General features: G+C 34.7%; 1 protein-coding gene across 7 annotated transcripts in view; it reads right to left on the bottom strand.

The window, feature by feature from the left end:
- LRCH1 (leucine rich repeats and calponin homology domain containing 1) overlaps window positions 1-18,009 on the bottom strand; it is a 133,551-nt gene that overhangs the window by 32,761 nt on the left and 82,781 nt on the right. For 3 of the 7 annotated variants that reach the window (XR_008747018.1, XR_003555678.2, XM_055802886.1), the window contains exons 9-16: window positions 17,816-17,928; window positions 13,977-14,044; window positions 12,845-12,931; window positions 9,932-10,021; window positions 9,785-9,821; window positions 9,004-9,117; window positions 6,862-6,909; window positions 5,572-5,644 (exon numbers count right to left, since the gene is read on the bottom strand). Coding sequence is in view for 1 of the 7 variants with exons in the window: in XM_055802886.1 (XP_055658861.1) it covers window positions 5,572-5,644; window positions 6,862-6,909; window positions 9,004-9,117; window positions 9,785-9,821; window positions 9,932-10,021; window positions 12,845-12,931; window positions 13,977-14,044; window positions 17,816-17,928 (630 nt within the window). In the remaining 6 variants the exon portion in view is untranslated. The remainder of the gene's footprint in view (window positions 1-5,571; window positions 5,645-6,861; window positions 6,910-9,003; window positions 9,118-9,784; window positions 9,822-9,931; window positions 10,022-12,844; window positions 12,932-13,976; window positions 14,045-17,815; window positions 17,929-18,009) is intronic. The other 4 variants (XR_008747014.1, XR_008747015.1, XR_008747016.1 and 1 more) reach the window with 4 other exon arrangements.

The raw sequence follows: 18,009 nt of genomic DNA, 5'->3' as shown, positions 1-18,009 counted from the left end.
AATGAAAGATGGTGCAGAATAAAAAGAATGAAAAGTTATATGTTAGTACTTGCAAATCATACATTATATGCGCAGTTAAGGCTGTTAAGCTTAGCAAGTTCATTGTAACCATAGCCCTTCATACAACTTCTTTTCAACCAAGTTTTAAGAAAAAGTACCCACAGATTTTACATTTTAGCTTGACAAAAAAACCTTGACTCTGTGAATCAGGGGGTAAACATATCAGCTATGAAGTTCCGCAATGCAAAGTTCAGAGAATAAGAATTTTGGTATTTTTGGTAACCATGTAATATGAACACTTCCTCCCCCAAAGACAAGAAAATTTACACATCCATATAAAAATATTATTACATTACAACTTCCTAGTTGATTTTTATCAGTAGCAACTATATTATCCCTTGGACTCTCATTCTGTTGAAATATGTTCTGTAAGTACATGTACTACATTTTCTTTTTATTTAATTCACTTAATAGTACATGCAGCACTACTTTCATTTCTTGCTGACTCTCTCCAGCAATAAGTTCAAAGCTACAATGGGCCCCCCACCGAAGGAAAGTTCTGGTCCTCTGCAACTTTTACAGACTTTCCAGGGACAAGAAGTGACATACAAGAATTCCAAAGGATGATCCTGAGTCTGCACCACGAGCCTTGGCAAACCCGCACTGTAGACAGTCTTCTAACAAACGTGAGTTCAGTAATGATCCAGCTGGGCTCCATAAAGCATGTAGAATTGCACATTTCTACAGAAGCTGCAACAGAGTCTGAAGACTATTCACCAGATGACTGTAAAACAGTCATCGCCAGATGACAGTTCATGACCATCCATCAACTCATTATGGAGCTCAACTTGCACAGCAATACAGTCCCTATTCTCCATCCATTCTGCCTTTTCTCCTTCAACCAGTCATGACAACACCTCTTACTTGTTCCTCAAATCTTTCAGCAGACATTTTTATTCCTTTCTCATCTACTCTGCATTTCTGTCTCCTGTCTTGATTGTGGCAAGGATTTCTGCCCAAACTTTCCTCAAGCCTCCATTCTACAGTGTTTCAGAACTGGACACCAACATCCTTAAAATCTCCTCCCTGCTTGTCTTCAGCACATCACCCATCCTTTCAAAGCTTCCCCCTGGTTTCCTATTTGCTGACACAGAATTTAAGCCTCTCTTTCTTTGCCCTTCACAATGATGTCACACCTTAATGAGATTTTCCTGTATCTGATCATGATGTTCCTTACCACTTCTGCCACAAAAATTATGAACTCACTCATTTCTTGGTTTCCTACACGTATTTCCATGTTTTATCTACTGAATCCCCCACACAAGCAACAAACTAAACTGATTATAAACTACCTCTACTCTAAATGCTAAGCCATAACCCTAAATCAATTTAAAATGACCATGTAGATAAAAAAAGCAGCTAAAACCATTTAATATTAGGAGAAACTCCAAGGTAAAGTTTCAGTGAGCACAGAATGTCCCTATATTTTACCATTCCAAACTAATAATCATAAGGAACTTAATCACATGAACTTTCTCCTTCCCACAATTCTGGAAATTGTATTAACATGATAATTCAGACAGTGTGGTATAAAACTCCACCTTGAAATTTTCTTCACACTCAACAGTTCAAGAGTTCTCTCTCTTTAGCCATCATACCTTTTTCCAAAGCCAGCTTTTTACTGCTTCTGGCTATTGGGACACCAGGTCAGCTGAATCTGAGAGTCAGCACAACTTAAACTCTGAGCAAAGTAAACAGTGGGTAACAGAATACAGATTCATGGCAAATGATAAAAGTCTTTAAGTATGCTGTCAATTAGGATTCTCGTTATTTTCCAAAGTACACGGATAGTGCAGTTAGGGAAGGAAACAAACGGAAGGAGTAAATATCCAGATATTAGACATTAGACAAACACTGGGTTAATGAGTAAGATTATGCTAAGTAAACAGTTGCAAGGGAACAACTTTTGATTTCACAATACAAACTGCTCTGCGATTTTGAGTTTTGTCAGTGCTGCTTTTAGCCTCTGAAAGTACAATATTTTCATTTTTCTGTATTGCTGTCACCTTGTTCAGCAGAAACTATGAAACATAGTGACCTCAAAATGGCACAGAACAAAAGGAAAAATATTCTTGAGTACTGAAAGATGTATTAGTAGATGTTCAGGCTTGAAGGTCTGGCATATTAAAGATATTGTGGCAAGAACTTTGTAACACTCAGTTTCGACAGTTAGCACCACTGAACATTTTAATCAATTCACGAGTCATGCACAAAGAGTTTAAATTTATTAACTATTTTGAGTCATTCTTTTCAGACAGCAAAAGCACTTCCCAAGGGCAAAACTATAGTTCTAATAAAATTTGTAATCATTGGTTCTTTTCAATTGTAATTTTTTAAGTTTTTCAAAATTAACATGAATTTGAGAAGCCCATACTCTATGAAAGTATTTAAAATACAGGAGGAAATATTCTGAAAAATTAAGAAATCCTCTCTGTTTTTACCTGCTACATAAAGATCAGACCCTTGAAAATAATCTGTCAAGACATCAAAACATATTCATTACCTTTCAAAGCATTTTCAAAGCATATCTGATGTCAGCCATCAGATACAAATTTTCCCAGTGTTTTGCCTAACTTTAAAATGAAAGAATAAAAGGACTTGCAGTCCTGAACACATAGCAGTATGTACTAGCACAGAAGTTTAAGCCACTGTGGTTTATCCTCTGGAAGCACTTCCATTTGTGTGTGTACTTCAAAAAACCTGGAATCCTTACTAGAAATCTAGAACTGTTTACTTTCACCCTTCCAAGAGACATAAATCATTATGAAACAACGACGGGGCAGAGGAGTGGTCAAATAGAAAGCAACATTCATTCAGAAGAGATGAAAATAAACACAGTGAACATAAACTCTCCCATTTCAGAAAGGTACAGTTGCATATATTTTCATTGAAAATTTGCCACTATTTTTTCCACAGATTGTGATGTACACTTAAGAGTGTTAGAACACTTTAATGTTCTTTTTATCTGGCACTTATATTTAAAAGATTTATAGAAGCAAGTAATTCAAATGTAAGCGCTAATCAAGTTAAATAGCTAAAACTCATTTTCAGTTAGTTTTAAAGTTTCCCCTAAGGCCATGAAGAACTTAAACTACAAACTGAGCTGAAAAACTTTCCTGGATCACAGAATTGCTGAACCCCTAGACTAGCTCAGCTCTAGGGCAATAAAGCAGTACATAATTAATAAGTTCAAATTCAGACAGCGGTAGGGTGGTTCAACTCACACCAAACCTGCACAAAGTTTTAAAGGAAATAACAGTGAAGAAACTAGAGACATAGCAAACTAACCAGCTTTAATGGGAAAAACATGCAGGATTTAAACATACCAGTATTTTTGGTCATGTACTACTTTTACATGTAAATTATTCTTGTATGTTAGCAAAACTAACTTTAATGCTACTTTTAAAGTAATTCCAGGGTGGGAGCAGGAGAGGGAACAACATGCAGCTTCACTACCCCTTTCCAAGGTTTCACTTTGTTACATTGCGCTGCACAGCTAATATACTGTCTTTTTATCTGAGGTTGGACCTAAAGTTTTACTGTTGGCATATTCCCCTGTCTTACTGTGGTATAAATTTAAGGTAAAATGACTGAAACTGGATGTGATGAGGTGAAAGATTGTGCAGTAATGGCTCAAGCATGGTGACTCTTTAATGTATAACATGGAAAGGAAAATAAATTCAGGTTATTGAGTTTTCTGCAACAGCTGTAACCAAAATACACTATTGTATTGGCATTCTCAAAATGATTCAAATGTATGAATTTGAATTGGTACAATGTACGAAATCAACAGCTTATAACCGATTGACTTGGGTATTCAAAGAGGCTATATACAGCTGCAACATAGTGAGGGGAAGAACTGTAGTAGTTGTGCACATTTGGTCTTTCATCATGCGACTTGGAGGATTTGTTGCAAAGGACTGCAACAACCATCGCAATCCAGTCTTACTAGAAATCCTCTAAAAAAAGATTCACTAGGGTATTTTGCCCTGACCTATTAGAGTAATTAAGTATAGGAAATCTTGGCACACTGATATACCAACATCCAGAAGCACATGTTAAACTATTGCTTGAACGAGAAGCCACAGTCTTGCATTCTCTTGCACAGCACTGGTTCCAGTCCCCGGCAGCAGATTTCATTGGCAGCTCAGCAGAACATCGGCTACATCCTGTGAAAGCTGCAACATGGCATGGGCCTCTTTGCCTTCACAAATCTTGCAGTAATACCATCGAGGAAAATGCTGCCACTGGACTGTGCAATATTACTCAATGGATTATTTTTTTTCCAAATCCTGAAAGGACTCATTTGCTCATCATTTAACCCACACTTTAAATATATAAGTAGCAACATATCTAAAGCACCCGGAGCATACAAGAATAGAGCCAGAGTTTAACAGTCCAACAAACTAAGAAATACAAGTGATCTGTCAAACTGTGAATCATAAATGCGTGAAAAATTTGAAAAATCCTTTTCATGAAACAAGGTTGGTTCAATACCATTTTATTTGCTTTTAAAACCTTTTCTTTAAAAAAAACATATCTATGGGTACAATTTCTTAAACATTCAAATATGAAACTGCTGCCATTATTGCCAAGACATTTTGTTATGGAAACTACAAGCTTGTAGTGGTTTACCAGCATTTTATTAAAAGCATTTGTGGTGAATGAGATAAAACAGAATTACAGTGTTAGGATGCTGGAACATACTGAAAAACCTGCAGTTACTCTTCAAAGGTGATGTGAGATGACTTAACAACATTGACTACCTCAGCACAGAGAATATAAAAAGTGAGTTTAATTGTGTAGCTAATTGTTTTTAAAGGAAGCTGTTATCCAAGCCCTCAAATACATCTATAGGGTTTTTTTGTGAGAGGGGTTTTGGTGGTGGGGGGGGGGGGGGAATGTTGTTTGCTTGTTTGTTTTAAATAAACTGCTGCTTGATTAAAAGATTGATAGTTATGCAGATTTAGTGCACTGCAAATTCATTAAACTCAGCTGCTGGCTGAAGTAAACATCTAATCATCCTTACACAAGCATAACTACTGAAAAGCTCACTGCAATGAGCAATTTTCAGAGAAATGCATACGCGTTTTCAAAAAGAGCCTAATTATTCACGTGTATTTATTCAGCAATATCTGAACTGTAAAGTAAAAATTGTATTTCAATTAGTATATGTCAGCACAGATGATATATATGCATATATGTATAAAGTATGTGTATTTAAACACAGACACACATTTTTAAACATACATACATATAATTTTATAAAACATCTAATTATTCACAAGGATGAAAATTAATCCATATATAATGTGCCGAATACATATGTGTAACAAATTCAATCTATTAAAACCTATAACCTTAAAATATTCTAATCTTCTTTTAGCTGTTGTACAGAAAATGTTTCATTAGTGCCTTCTTAAGGGAAAAAAATACAGACATATATTAATAACACAGATGTAAAAAAAGAAAGAGCACATACAATATGGTTGATTTTCTTTCCCACATTACCTGAGCGTGGCTTCAGGCCAAAAGGGATCGTGGTGTTTGTAGTAGGAGACATTGTTGGACTTTTATCCTTGCTCTGTGTAATTCAAGAACATGAATCTAAGTAAGAGTAACATCCAGAAAATCTCAGCACAACTGACTATATAAAATGCAAAAGGTAACAATACTGCATGCTACAACTGTATCACCATAATCTGATCACAATATAGCCTCAAACCTATGACATTCTCTCTTTTTTTATTGCATCCTATTCCTTTGCTGGAAAAGATGAGTTTCTGACCAAAGACTGCAAGATATTACCCCTAGCTATAAATAAGCTCAATTGTTTCTCAGTTTTCTCCCATGTAATCATTTGGTTCCATCAAATGTACATTTTTGTGGCATAGAACATTTAGAAAAACAAAGACATGTTTTTTCCTTAGTTATGTTTGTTTCTTTCACAGAATTAATTGCCATTCAGCATGGTATTTTCCATGCAACACTGAATTTCTAACTAAAAAGCAGAAGAGGACATTCAGCATTCACCTCAGAGCAATATAGCCTAGTTCAGGGTCAGGGGTGAACAGCTGCAGCAGGAGGAGTGGAGTGGTGGCATACAGGAGAACATGAGGTATAATCATACCACCAATGGTAACATAGGAAGAGTCCATAACCAAGCTCCGTAATGGGAATCCTATTTAAAAAGTCATTCCTCAGGGAGCCAGAAACCACAGGAGTCCCATCACCAAGACTGGTAGAAGGTGGCTGGGTGGGTGCTCAAGAATTTACAAGATGCTCATACACAGTGCAGTGCAAAGGGAGAAGCTCTATTTCTGCACAGAAAATATAAAGATAAAAGATCTCCATAAGGAGCTCCCTACAGTTTCCTTTTTTGACCTTCTAAGATTTACACTGTGAAAGCAACAGAATCAGTAAAATCAGACTCCCCTCTGAAAACTAATCAAGAACATGACAACTGTGCAAAAAGAAATTTCGTTAAAACCAATAGAAAAAACTTCTGAAACAAGGAAGAGTCAAAAAAAGAAAATGTGGCAGAACAAACAAAATGTAAAAAAAATAAAATGTTTTATACTAAACTACATAACTCAGAAACAAGCTTATTAGAAAGTGTATTTCTATTCCCTGGTAAATCCTTACAACAACAAGAATAAACCACAGGCCAATTACTGATGAACTCAGTTATATTTTCTGTGATACTCAATTACATTCTTTGTTTAGTGTATGAACCATAGGCAGACCCATACGAACCAGGTAAAACCCGTAAGAGATAAACAAATGGCATTAGCATCTTACCTCATTGTGGGAGGTTTGCCCACTAGCATTCCAAACAATCAGATCATTCTGCATGTTTCGAAAAGGGGCAGGGAGAGGAAAAAAAATAATAAAATTCAGCAACTATATTAGTGGTACACCACAACAGGATATTTTATTCATGATACTCAGATATACATGAGTACTTAATTAATATTTTTTTCACTGAATCAATTTTCATGAATAATATTTTATTGCTAGATGAACAACATTCACAAAAACCTTGTGGAGATTAATCACACAGATTTGTCATTCATTTTTTAGTCTCAATCCTAACTGCATTTATAAGATGTTAACATATGTTGGTTCAAATGCAGTATCCAATTTTGTTTCACAGATTTTGTAATTGAACTATCACCAAGAGTTTAAGATGCAAATATAGATTTTTTAATATAGATTTGAAGAGAGAAGTATTCCGTAAGCAGCTCATTTTATAACTGCAATATAACATACCTTTTGTTACCACTTCTGCTATAGTTAAACTGGAAACATGTAAATCACGTTAACAACTACAAAATACAACCATTAATTCTGCATCAATCATAACTCAGCTGAAACACAGCTGGCATAAGTAAAACCAAATTATAATTCAATTCAAAATAATTTCCTTAGGGTCTTTTTTTTTTCTTTATCAATAACAAATGAAACAAAAGACAGCACTTGGAACACTTGGTGCCAACAGTCACCGAGCTTTCCAAAAGTTAACGAGATGGGATTACACTCATTTTACTTCATGACCTTTCTTGGCTCCTTTTCAAGCTTAAAAAAAAATTCTTCAGCTTATTAATCTTATTCACCTGATCCCAGCCAGCTCTACCTGGGGACTTTCATGCTTGAGCACTCCTGTGCTCAGGGACTATGTTCTTGTGACAGACCTGCTAATTATTCCTATGTTGCAGGCCTAAACTCTCTCACAGCACGTAAATCACTAGTCAGAATTTTGAATTTACGCTAAATTGAATTGATTGAGTATCACAAGAAGTAACAGAAGTGCTTACTGTGCTACAGAGAATGTAGCATGATTTAAAAACTTGCCCTTGCAAGACATGTCTCAATTTCATGGAACACGCCTACGGCTTTCACCTGCTAACAGTTCACATCAGACCCTCTGCAACTGTTTAGAAAGATTTCTTTTTTTCTTTTTAAAAGGTTCTTGAAAGTGAATCAGCAGTGTTCTTGTTAAACAGTTCATCAAAAGCGAGACCACACACAGTTTTGACAGTGAATTAACCTTATCTGTTAGTGTCAGCAATGTAGTAAGAACTGTTCCAAATAAAGTGTAGTAACCCCAACGTATGACAATATAACAAAAGAGATTAATCAACTCAATTTTTGTAAATTTGGTATTTTAAAGAAAAAAACAAAGACAAAATTAGGACTAACAGAATCACAATGATATCATAGGAATATTTGATGGTAATGATGATTATACTAAAAATATTTGAGAAGCATCAAGATAAACCAGATTCAGTCTATGTCTGGATAAGATAGACCATATTAAGGTACTACTAATTTAGACAGAACATATGTAATTTTGTTCTAAGAATCTTCTTGCAAAAGCAGCCACAAAAATCCCTCTACAAACAAGTTCTGAAGTAACAACATATGCATCAAATATTTATTTTTTAATAGTTATTTCTGGATCATTGCAATGTACACAACATTTAAGATATTTCTGAAACTAAAACTATCATCTCAACCCATATACAGTCTGTTTGCAACATTAAACATTAAAAATTAAAAATAGTGCTGTTAACAAAAACTTAGCAGCTTACATAACTATAACAGTATTTGGGGTGAGGGGTAAGAGGAATCAGGTGTTTCATTTTATTCAAGATCTAACTTTGAGATGACTTCTTTTTTTCCAGGGGCACACAGCCACTGCAACTATCGTAGTTTTTATTGGGAAAAAGACTTTTATTAGTTCCATTATATCAGGTTTTTTTCCTGAAAATTGGTCTTAACCATATTCCTGTTCACAGCCAAACCTTGAGATTCACGCTAAGGCAAAAAAACCCAACCTCAATGGACCTAAGCCCACTATTATCTCCACGCACAAACTGAGAGAATGCAATGATCCGTTCCAAACGTTTCCACTTCTAATGCATCTAGACACCTCCATACCTGATTCAATGACCATTTTTCACCCTTTTCACAAGTTCTCCCTTCCGGCTTTGCTTTCTCCATAATCAGCTCCTTCCTCCTCTGAAATTCTAGTTCCTCTTCAGCATTTTCTCTCTGTAAGAAAAATAACTCTTTAGACTGTTTATCACTGGAATTTTTTTTTTTTTTTTGGCATAACATTACCTCAGAAGTATTTCTTACAAATACTGTGATGAAAAGCAAAGTAGTAAGCAGACACTATATACTTGCAGTTCCAGTGCTAACAGGTAAATAAATGGCTTCATAAAGAATACCAGGTCCACCAGTCAGGATACAGATCAAATAATAAGCAGCATATATCACACTGTAAAACTCATACTTTATATACTCTCTGTAACTACAGTGACATGCTCTGGGAAAACAATAGTTTTTAGTGTACAAAAAATTTCTGTGTTATCCTTAATGAATGTACTCTTCTCCTACACCAGAACAGGAATATAGCGGGGTGGGATGGTAGATGAGTATGCATAACTGTGCTGTGAACTGGCATACATGAAAGTCACACACAAGGGAGAAAAAAAATGAAATGAAAAATTAACTGATAAACCCAGAAAAAAAATTTATATATACACATATAAAAAAATGAAAGCAGTTCCATAAAAACGTTTAAGAAGAATTAGTTTTGTCCTCCAGCCTACTAAATTTTTCCCTTCCCTACCTGGTAGATTAATAATTGATGAAATTGTTGGCTCATTTCCCATGTTTTCCCCCCAAATATTTTGTAATGATACACTCAACATACCTGACCAAGGGAAGACATCTCCATCTGCATTTGACTGCTATGTATAAAGATAAACAAATGCAAATATGTGATTCATTGTGTCAAAACTTGAATATGATGAATCTAACAAATGCATTATTTTTCTCTAAAAAAGGTAGATAAACACACTTTACTGTAGACTCCTGAAATTCTAAAGCTGTTGCTGGTTCCGTGGGATACAGATTCACACCACTGCTCTCTGAAATATCCATGCTTAATCTGCAAGGTTTGAAATAAAAATATTGCACTGGGGTATAGCTTTAGTAACCATTCTGTTCAGTATTTAATTTCAAACAAAAGGATATATGAAATACTTTATTCTTATGGTTCTAACCTGCTGAATGTTATATCTTAAGAACTTTCTGAAATGCCTCCTTATGCTTCACTGTCACCAGTTCAGTCAAAGCACTATTAATGCGTTAATCTGTGAAATGACACCTTGAGCAATGGCTTGTATCAAAACAAAATGACCTGTTTGCTACAAACAACCATGCCATTATCTAGCAGACTATAAAGTTCTATATCCAACCTCTAGCACCCTGTGCTCAAATAGAAGCCACAGCCCTGGTTAGATATCAACATTTAATTTACAGTGGATGAAAATAAAGCAGTACAACAATAAATTCACAACAGACAATGATCTGAAAGAAAGCAGTGAATATAGGAAAGGAAATATAGGAATGTGAAGCAAACATCTGAAAATACTGAAAAAGTTTGAGACTGAAATATTTTCCCTTTCGAGAACTGAAATGCTGCTTATGTGCACATAGGGTATGCAAATTTGAAACTCTGCAGAACACTAGGACAACAGTAACTGCACAAGCATTTTAAAAGTTTAATAATCAAATACATTAGCAAAAATAGCTCCAATTATAAATATAAATATATATATATCTAAATGCTCTACACTGAGCTCTAGCCAGTGCACTAGGTGTGTCAGCATCACCTACTGTTTCAGCCCCTACAATGGTTTCTCTTTCTAACTCCTCAAAGGAGTGTGAGATAAGGATAATTCTGGCTAGCTAGTTATTTCAACTAGGTTATCCCAACTAGGTGATTAGAGTTATATTGATGCACAAAGGAAACCTCTTAGAAGAAAGTTATAATTTTTGACATGATCTAGGTTTAAGTTAAAAGCACATGAAAGCCTTTGTGCATCTTAAACTAAATAGCAATGGAAGCATTTAAATTCCTTTATGGATCTGGATAGACAAAAACTATTCAGTATGAAAACCACAAGTTTGTCAGTCTGCTTCATATAATGTCAGTATATACCAAACTGCCATGTAATACAGTAATTATTAAAGAAATTATGAAAAACCCATGGCCTAGAATATTGAATATCTACAGCATCATTTGGCAAATATTAGGCACCCAGGAGTATCTTGCTGGGTAAGTCTGGATGTTAACATACAGGAGACATACATTGAAAAGCCTATATAGTGCTCAGTAAATTAAAAATAATTACTAATTTTAAGGTTAGAATATGAAAGTGCAGCTACAACCACCCCCCTCCCAACAATATGCAAAGAAATCCAGTAGAAAGTATGGACATCATGACATGATTAGCTATTTTTAAAAGCCACATTTCAAATTTTCTGTAGTGTTACTAATGAAAGCAACATCTGAATATGCATGGAGAAACAGATTAATTTTCTGTATTTTATTGCCCTTTTAAATTTTATAAGAAAAACTATATATGTAGGAAATATTAGGGTAATATTTGACAAAAGAACAAGTGACAAAATTTATAAGGCTAACAACTGAAATTTTTTTTTAACATCGCTTTTTTCCAAACCAGACTTTTTAATTGCAACACTTTTCCCACAAAGTAATAAGCCTCATACGAGCTGCAGAAGCAATGGTATACTATCTCACAGAAAGCACAGGAACTATAAAGTTTTCCTAATTTGTATGACACTTTATTAAGCAAAAATACTTGTGTTTCAAGTATTTAGTACATGATTCAAGAATTCAAGTATTCTTTATATGATTCAAAATACAGCCAGATAATTGTCTCCCTAGAAATTTTAACAGGAGTGAAATTCTGTTCTAAAAAGTACAAAGGTCTGCTAGGTGAAGAAGTGGTATCAAAATAGCCATTTAAACTGAAAAACAGTGTAGTCACAAGATCAAACAGCTATGGTAAAGTGGCCAAGGGAGGAAAGAGAAAAACAAGGATAATTAAGCCTGGAAGTAGAATCTTCAGAAAAATGAAGCTGTCAGCTAGTTACCTCACAGAAGTAACGAAGAAAAATGAGTTACCTAGCTTTGAAATGAACTTAACCAATTTCTGAAGGTGATTACACAAAGAAAAGCAATAGCAAGCATCTGGACAGAACTACCTACAGCATTCCTGTCAGTCCTCTGAAGTAAGACAAGTGTGTTTTGTTTTGGTTTGGTTTTTTCCAAATGCTTATTCCTTTGCTTTTTCACAGATCCAGAGTCATGCCACCTGACTTTAGCCATTTAAAAGAGACACTTAAATTATAAAACCTTGTCTTCTGTGGTCAGGGGTAATCTAAAAATCTTTCTCTAGCTGCTTCTTCCTCTTTCTCCGTTTGATTTCAGAGTGAGACTAAAGAAACCCCACCACCATTTCAGACACTCCTTTATGTGCTCCACTGAGATGGGATGAAGCTGGGCCAGAAGACTTTCTCCTTTCCCACAAAATACACCAAGCATGAGTAAGCAGAGGAGAGTTTATACACCCTACAAGAAATGTGTCAGTCCTAGACAAAACTTCAGAATATCACAGCAGTGCACATGAGATGAATGGTTAAGGGGTGTCTCCACCTCTAAATTTAGTTTTCTTTTATACCTGAAATCCTTCTTAATTTACTGGGAATCTTGTCTAGATACTCAGGGAGAGAATGCAAGTTTCCTTCTTAGCTATCTAAGCACCTCCTGAAAAACATCAGTATGCTAACAAAGCACCTCATAACTCCAGAGACCTTTCAATTATCAGTTAAAAAAGAACTCTAAAGTCAGTCAAAAAATTTTAAATACATTACATTAACACATCAGCTATTGTAAGCATACCTGTTGGGATCTTGTAATAAATCTACTGCTTCTCTTAGTTGTTCTATCATTGCTATATCAATAGTTTGTTCTTCTGATAAATTTATTCTATAACAGAAAACAAAAGCGTTCAAAAAAGAGGAACAACAGCAATTATCAAGGGTAGGCTGAATTTCGGTTTGTGAGCTGTATCTTTCAACTGGCTTGCAAACACTAGAGGGGAAAAAACAGCTTCTGTGTACACTACTATGTGCTGAATTTATGGAATTTCTTCTGAAAAAAATTCTCCAGCACTTTGTCTTTAACTAAGCCCACCAACCTAATGCATACATACATAAACAAATGTGATTAACTAAAACTTTTAGCATTCAATTAAACAGACTGGCTTCTAAAATTGAAAATTTATTTACCAATATTTGACTTTCATTGGCTGCACTCATCACATGTACTGTTTTAAGATAAGTACTAAATATCTTTTTTAATGGACCAGCAGGCTTTTTTCTTGCTTTTCCACATCTCTAATTATTTTTTGGGGTTAGAAACACAGTCTCCTGTTAGTTCTATCAATAAGGGTCTTTCAGAAAGTACTTATTTTTCCCTTCTTTTAGTTTTTGTTTTTAAATCATATCAGACTCCACTGTTTGGATGACTGACAACTTCACATTACATTGTCATATTAAATCCCCTTTTCTTTATGCACTCCCCTCAGCAACTGATGTTCACTTGCTCTGCTCTTGAATTAATGTCTATGAATTAATGATTGCTTTAGGGTTAAAATTGTGACAAAAGGAAAAAGACTGAGGAATTTTTTCCAATTAAATTAATTATTTTAAAAAGCACATTAAATTTAGATCTTGCAAGTTTCAATAAAATCCTTTTTTACCAATGCCACTAACAGATTAAATATCAAAATACATAATTAAAAGGCTTGCATGCTACATAGGTAAAAAATATTACAGTATTGTTGGTGCATACAAATTAATTAGTTGTAATTTAGCAATAATGTGTAAAACACTGAGCACACAAGAGCAGCAATGCTGTGCTTCTGTCATGTCTCCATGTCAACAAAATTATTAAATAAGGAAATACCAGTTCTAGTTAATCTAATTAAATGACATAGCTAATTACTCATAGATACATAAAAAATACTTACATTTCGTCTGTTTGCCATTGTGTGTCCTCTTCTATTCTCAGCAATTCATCACACTCTGCTGCTCTGCTCTGTAAGCAGACAAAGTGATATTGAGAACTAAACTTTGCAATTAAGTAGGCAGATAAATTTTGCTTTCAGACTCAGCACTGACCTCATTTATGTAACAGCTTAGGGTGGCTAGTGGCAGCAATCCAACACTTATGCTCCACTCCTCACTCTACCCCCTTTTAAGATATTGGTTACCAGATCTTCTATTCACTGTTCAGATTTTATTGAGGTCAACAGCCCTTACCCTCCTTTAACAGTAAAAAAAAAAAAAAAAAAAAAATCAAGCAGCATGAGAATTCTTTACTCTGTGTCCCAGATTTCACTTGTGCTTTCCTGGTGTATGCAAACAATGCTTCAATTAAGCACGACCCTAACTCTCCTCCTAGCACGACCCTAACTCTCCTCCTACTTGACCTCCTGCCACAGCCAGATTTGTTTACAGACAAGGAAATTCTAAATATGCAAATGGTAGCAACTGTGTACTCCATCCATAATTATTAACAGGATTCCTACTTGACAGTTTTAATAGCCTTGAATATATTTTTTTAAAAAACAAATCAGATCAAAAGCTGCATGCAAGAATTGGTATCAGAGCCAGCTATTTTGGGTTCAATGTATTGTAAATTAGAGCTCCCACTGTCCTACCTGTAATATCAAGTACTACTTATTAGAAACCTTGACTCTCTTTTATGCTTGCATTTGGTGCTTTACAATTTTCTTTTCTTTTTCATCTCAGATAGGCAGAAACACTGAAGTAGTTCAGTTGCTGGTAAAGAAAGAAGCTCTCTAAATGGATGTGCATTTGTACTGGTAGACAATGAACAGCAGAAAACAGAGAGGCTTATCCTCCTTTATGTCATGTGTTTGGCACATCAGTCGCATCACCCTGTACCAATAAATGCTATCCAACTCTGCCATGTGTCACTGAAGAGTGTGCCAGCTTCTCTAACATTCTCCAAAGATGGCCCATTTCGCAGTGCCAATCCCCACTAGAATGAATAGAGAGCCATTCTTTTTCTTCTCCTTACAGGAATGAAGTAGTGATTTTTCCCCAAAAAAAGGATGCACATCATAAGATGACAAAAACTGCAGCACTTATTCCAGAAGGTGATCCTCAGCCTCTGGGCATAATTATATATATAAAATAAAGCCATACAAATTAGGACTAACATTTGAAAAATTACTAAATCCTCCAAGATTAAGCTTCTCTTTTGCACTGCAAGTTGTACTGATTTTATGTATAGTTTAGTTAACCAGAATTTCAATTTTTGAAGACACCCACTGTCCCAAAAGGCATTCTAATACATGACTAAATAAAAAAAAAAAAAGAACCCAACAGACTCTGAAATCTGCACAAGAGGGAAAATGCCCCAAATTCAAAATCTTGAGAATAAAATGGATTTACTACCTGTTCAAGTCACCGGTTGTTGATCTCAACTGTCATAATATTAAGATATCAAAATGACAATAAATTAAACTGCTTACTCTGGAAATATTCTTATACTGAAACTCAATACAGTTATATATATTTTACTGAACCAGTGCTTGCAACACATTATTTTAGATAATATTATCTTACTATTATAGAGGACATTCCCAAGGGAATAGTCAAAGGGTATGCTACTGAAAATCAACATGATGAAATCAGAAGAACAAGAAAAGGAAATACAAAGTGTATACATAATATAATATATGGTCAGCTTCAGATGTGTGTACCCCTTTGTCAGGAGAGGATGGAAGTATTCTATCCCATTTTACCTAGTTCATTAACCTAAAATGTGCAAACTTGCTGAAAATCTGTATGCAGGAAACATACAATAATTTATTAACTTTTTAACTATCTAAAAATACTACTAATAAGATTTTAACTATCGGGGAGGGGGCGGGGAATCCTTCAACCTTTTTTTAGTATGGAAGTCGCAAAAGAACAAGCCAATATAAGATAAATTGTAGTGTCCTAAACATCCAGCAACTGTAAATAATAATAATATACACTACTGAATTCACATTTGTATTTGTAAATAGCAAAAACCAGTAATATGTATTTACTATATAAATAAAAATTTCTGATAACTACATGTCTTCAGTAACTATCAAAAGGAAAAGTTTGTTGGTTTTTTTTCTCATTTGTTCTTAAATGCTAGTCCTCTGCGTCTCCTCCCTCAGAGACTGCAACTAGCTAAAGATGATCTGCAAGAGTTTTGTTACTAGAAAAGACAAAAAAATTGCTCAAATAAAGAGATCTTTTGCAGAACCAGAAGTCTGTTTCCAAGAGGTTGAAAGGCCACATCCTTTCTCTTTCTGCTATTACTTCCCAGTACATTTTTTCCTATAAGGGATGGAAGTTGGAAGTGATAAAATGCCTCTTTGCACCCCTTAAGAATCTCTGCAGGAGGAGAAAATTAGTCTAAAAATATCCATACTAGATAATCCCTTCTGGCCTATAAATCAAGAGGAGACATCATGCTCACAGGAATGGTACAGTACTACTATCTCTCAAGTACCTTTGCATTATAAAGGATCTAGAAAAACTATTCAGCAAATAAATTTTCGCAGGAAAAAAAACTCTTAGCACTTGCTCAGAATTTCTCCAGAAACTTCCAAAAATTCCTCAGTCTACCTAACTACATGTAATCTATAAATTCATCAGTCAGTCCTTACTATATAATAAAGCAAGTGAATTTCATGAGTTACCACACAACAGCAATCACTAATGATTCTTAATACATTTCTATGGATTATTGCAGCTTACTCAGACATGTATGTCTAGACAGATTCCACTAAACCTAATGCCACAAACAGAAAAAAATGAGTAAATGACAACACAAATGGGAAAAACAAAATGGTACAACACAACAATTTCTAAAAGATCACTCATTGTGACAAGTAGTTCAAAAAGAAAGCCCATTTGATAGTTCCGTGACAAGAAGCCATATGCCAGGAAGATGCCACATGGCTGATAAGCACCTACTTATTAACCATGACAGAAAGACAAAAGTAATGGATTAAGCAACTATGATGTGTAACCAGCAACCCAGAGCTCCAGTGTTCAGTAACAAACATCTTAAGGAAACTGAAGTGGCACCCAGACCTTTACATATGAAAAAGACTGATGGGTACAATATCAGAGTTTCTTGTTATGGGTAACCTGTGTTTTCTTACATACTTCATTAAACACACATATATACATAAATACATTTACAATTATTCAAAAGCACTTTTCTATCACCTCTATCATCTACGAAGTTCATAACAGAGCCAGTGTATACTCCCTAAACTCATCAAGAGAGGAAATCTTGTAAGAGGTGGGGTCCTAGAATAATGGATTTTATATCATTTGTCTTTACAGATGTCTCAAATTCTACTATAATTTTAAAACATTTAGGAAAATGTATTTTAATACCATAATGTTAATGCATAACTTTAGCCACCAAAGCTAACACGGAAAGTCTTGCTTTTTACAAATGTAATAAATGAAAAGATTGCTCAATTCAAAATATAAAGCAAACAGTACAGAAAATAACTGCAACATTTTTTAAAAGTCTTAAACATAGTTAAAGGATAACTCTCACATATATTAGAAAGCGTTATGGGTAAGCGGACTTCCTAGATTAATTATAATCATTTTAAACCTACCTGCTTATTTTTGCCTTCTGTATCTTTTATGACAATGAATATCAAATGCAGTCGCTTATTCATTAAAATGTCTGCAGTTTGTCATTCCTGTTTGCTCTATACTTACAAAAGTAGTGAAGATATTTCCCCCCCACTTAAAATTGTCACAAACTTGCCTTAATGTAACTCATGAATTCAGTAGTAAGAGTATCCGATTCATCAAACTGGTTTCCTGTTTCTCTTGACTTATCATTGACCATCAAGTGAGAAGATCCTTGATGGAATTCCACTAGTAACAACAAAAAAATATAGAAGAATGATTTCTGGTTCAGCTCAACGTGTTACTTAACATAATTTAAATGTATTAAAT

Source organism: Falco peregrinus, chromosome 4, assembly GCF_023634155.1.
Source record: "Falco peregrinus isolate bFalPer1 chromosome 4, bFalPer1.pri, whole genome shotgun sequence".
NCBI classification, from domain to species: Eukaryota; Metazoa; Chordata; class Aves; order Falconiformes; family Falconidae; genus Falco; species Falco peregrinus.
This window is presented reverse-complemented; position numbering and strand designations above follow the sequence as displayed.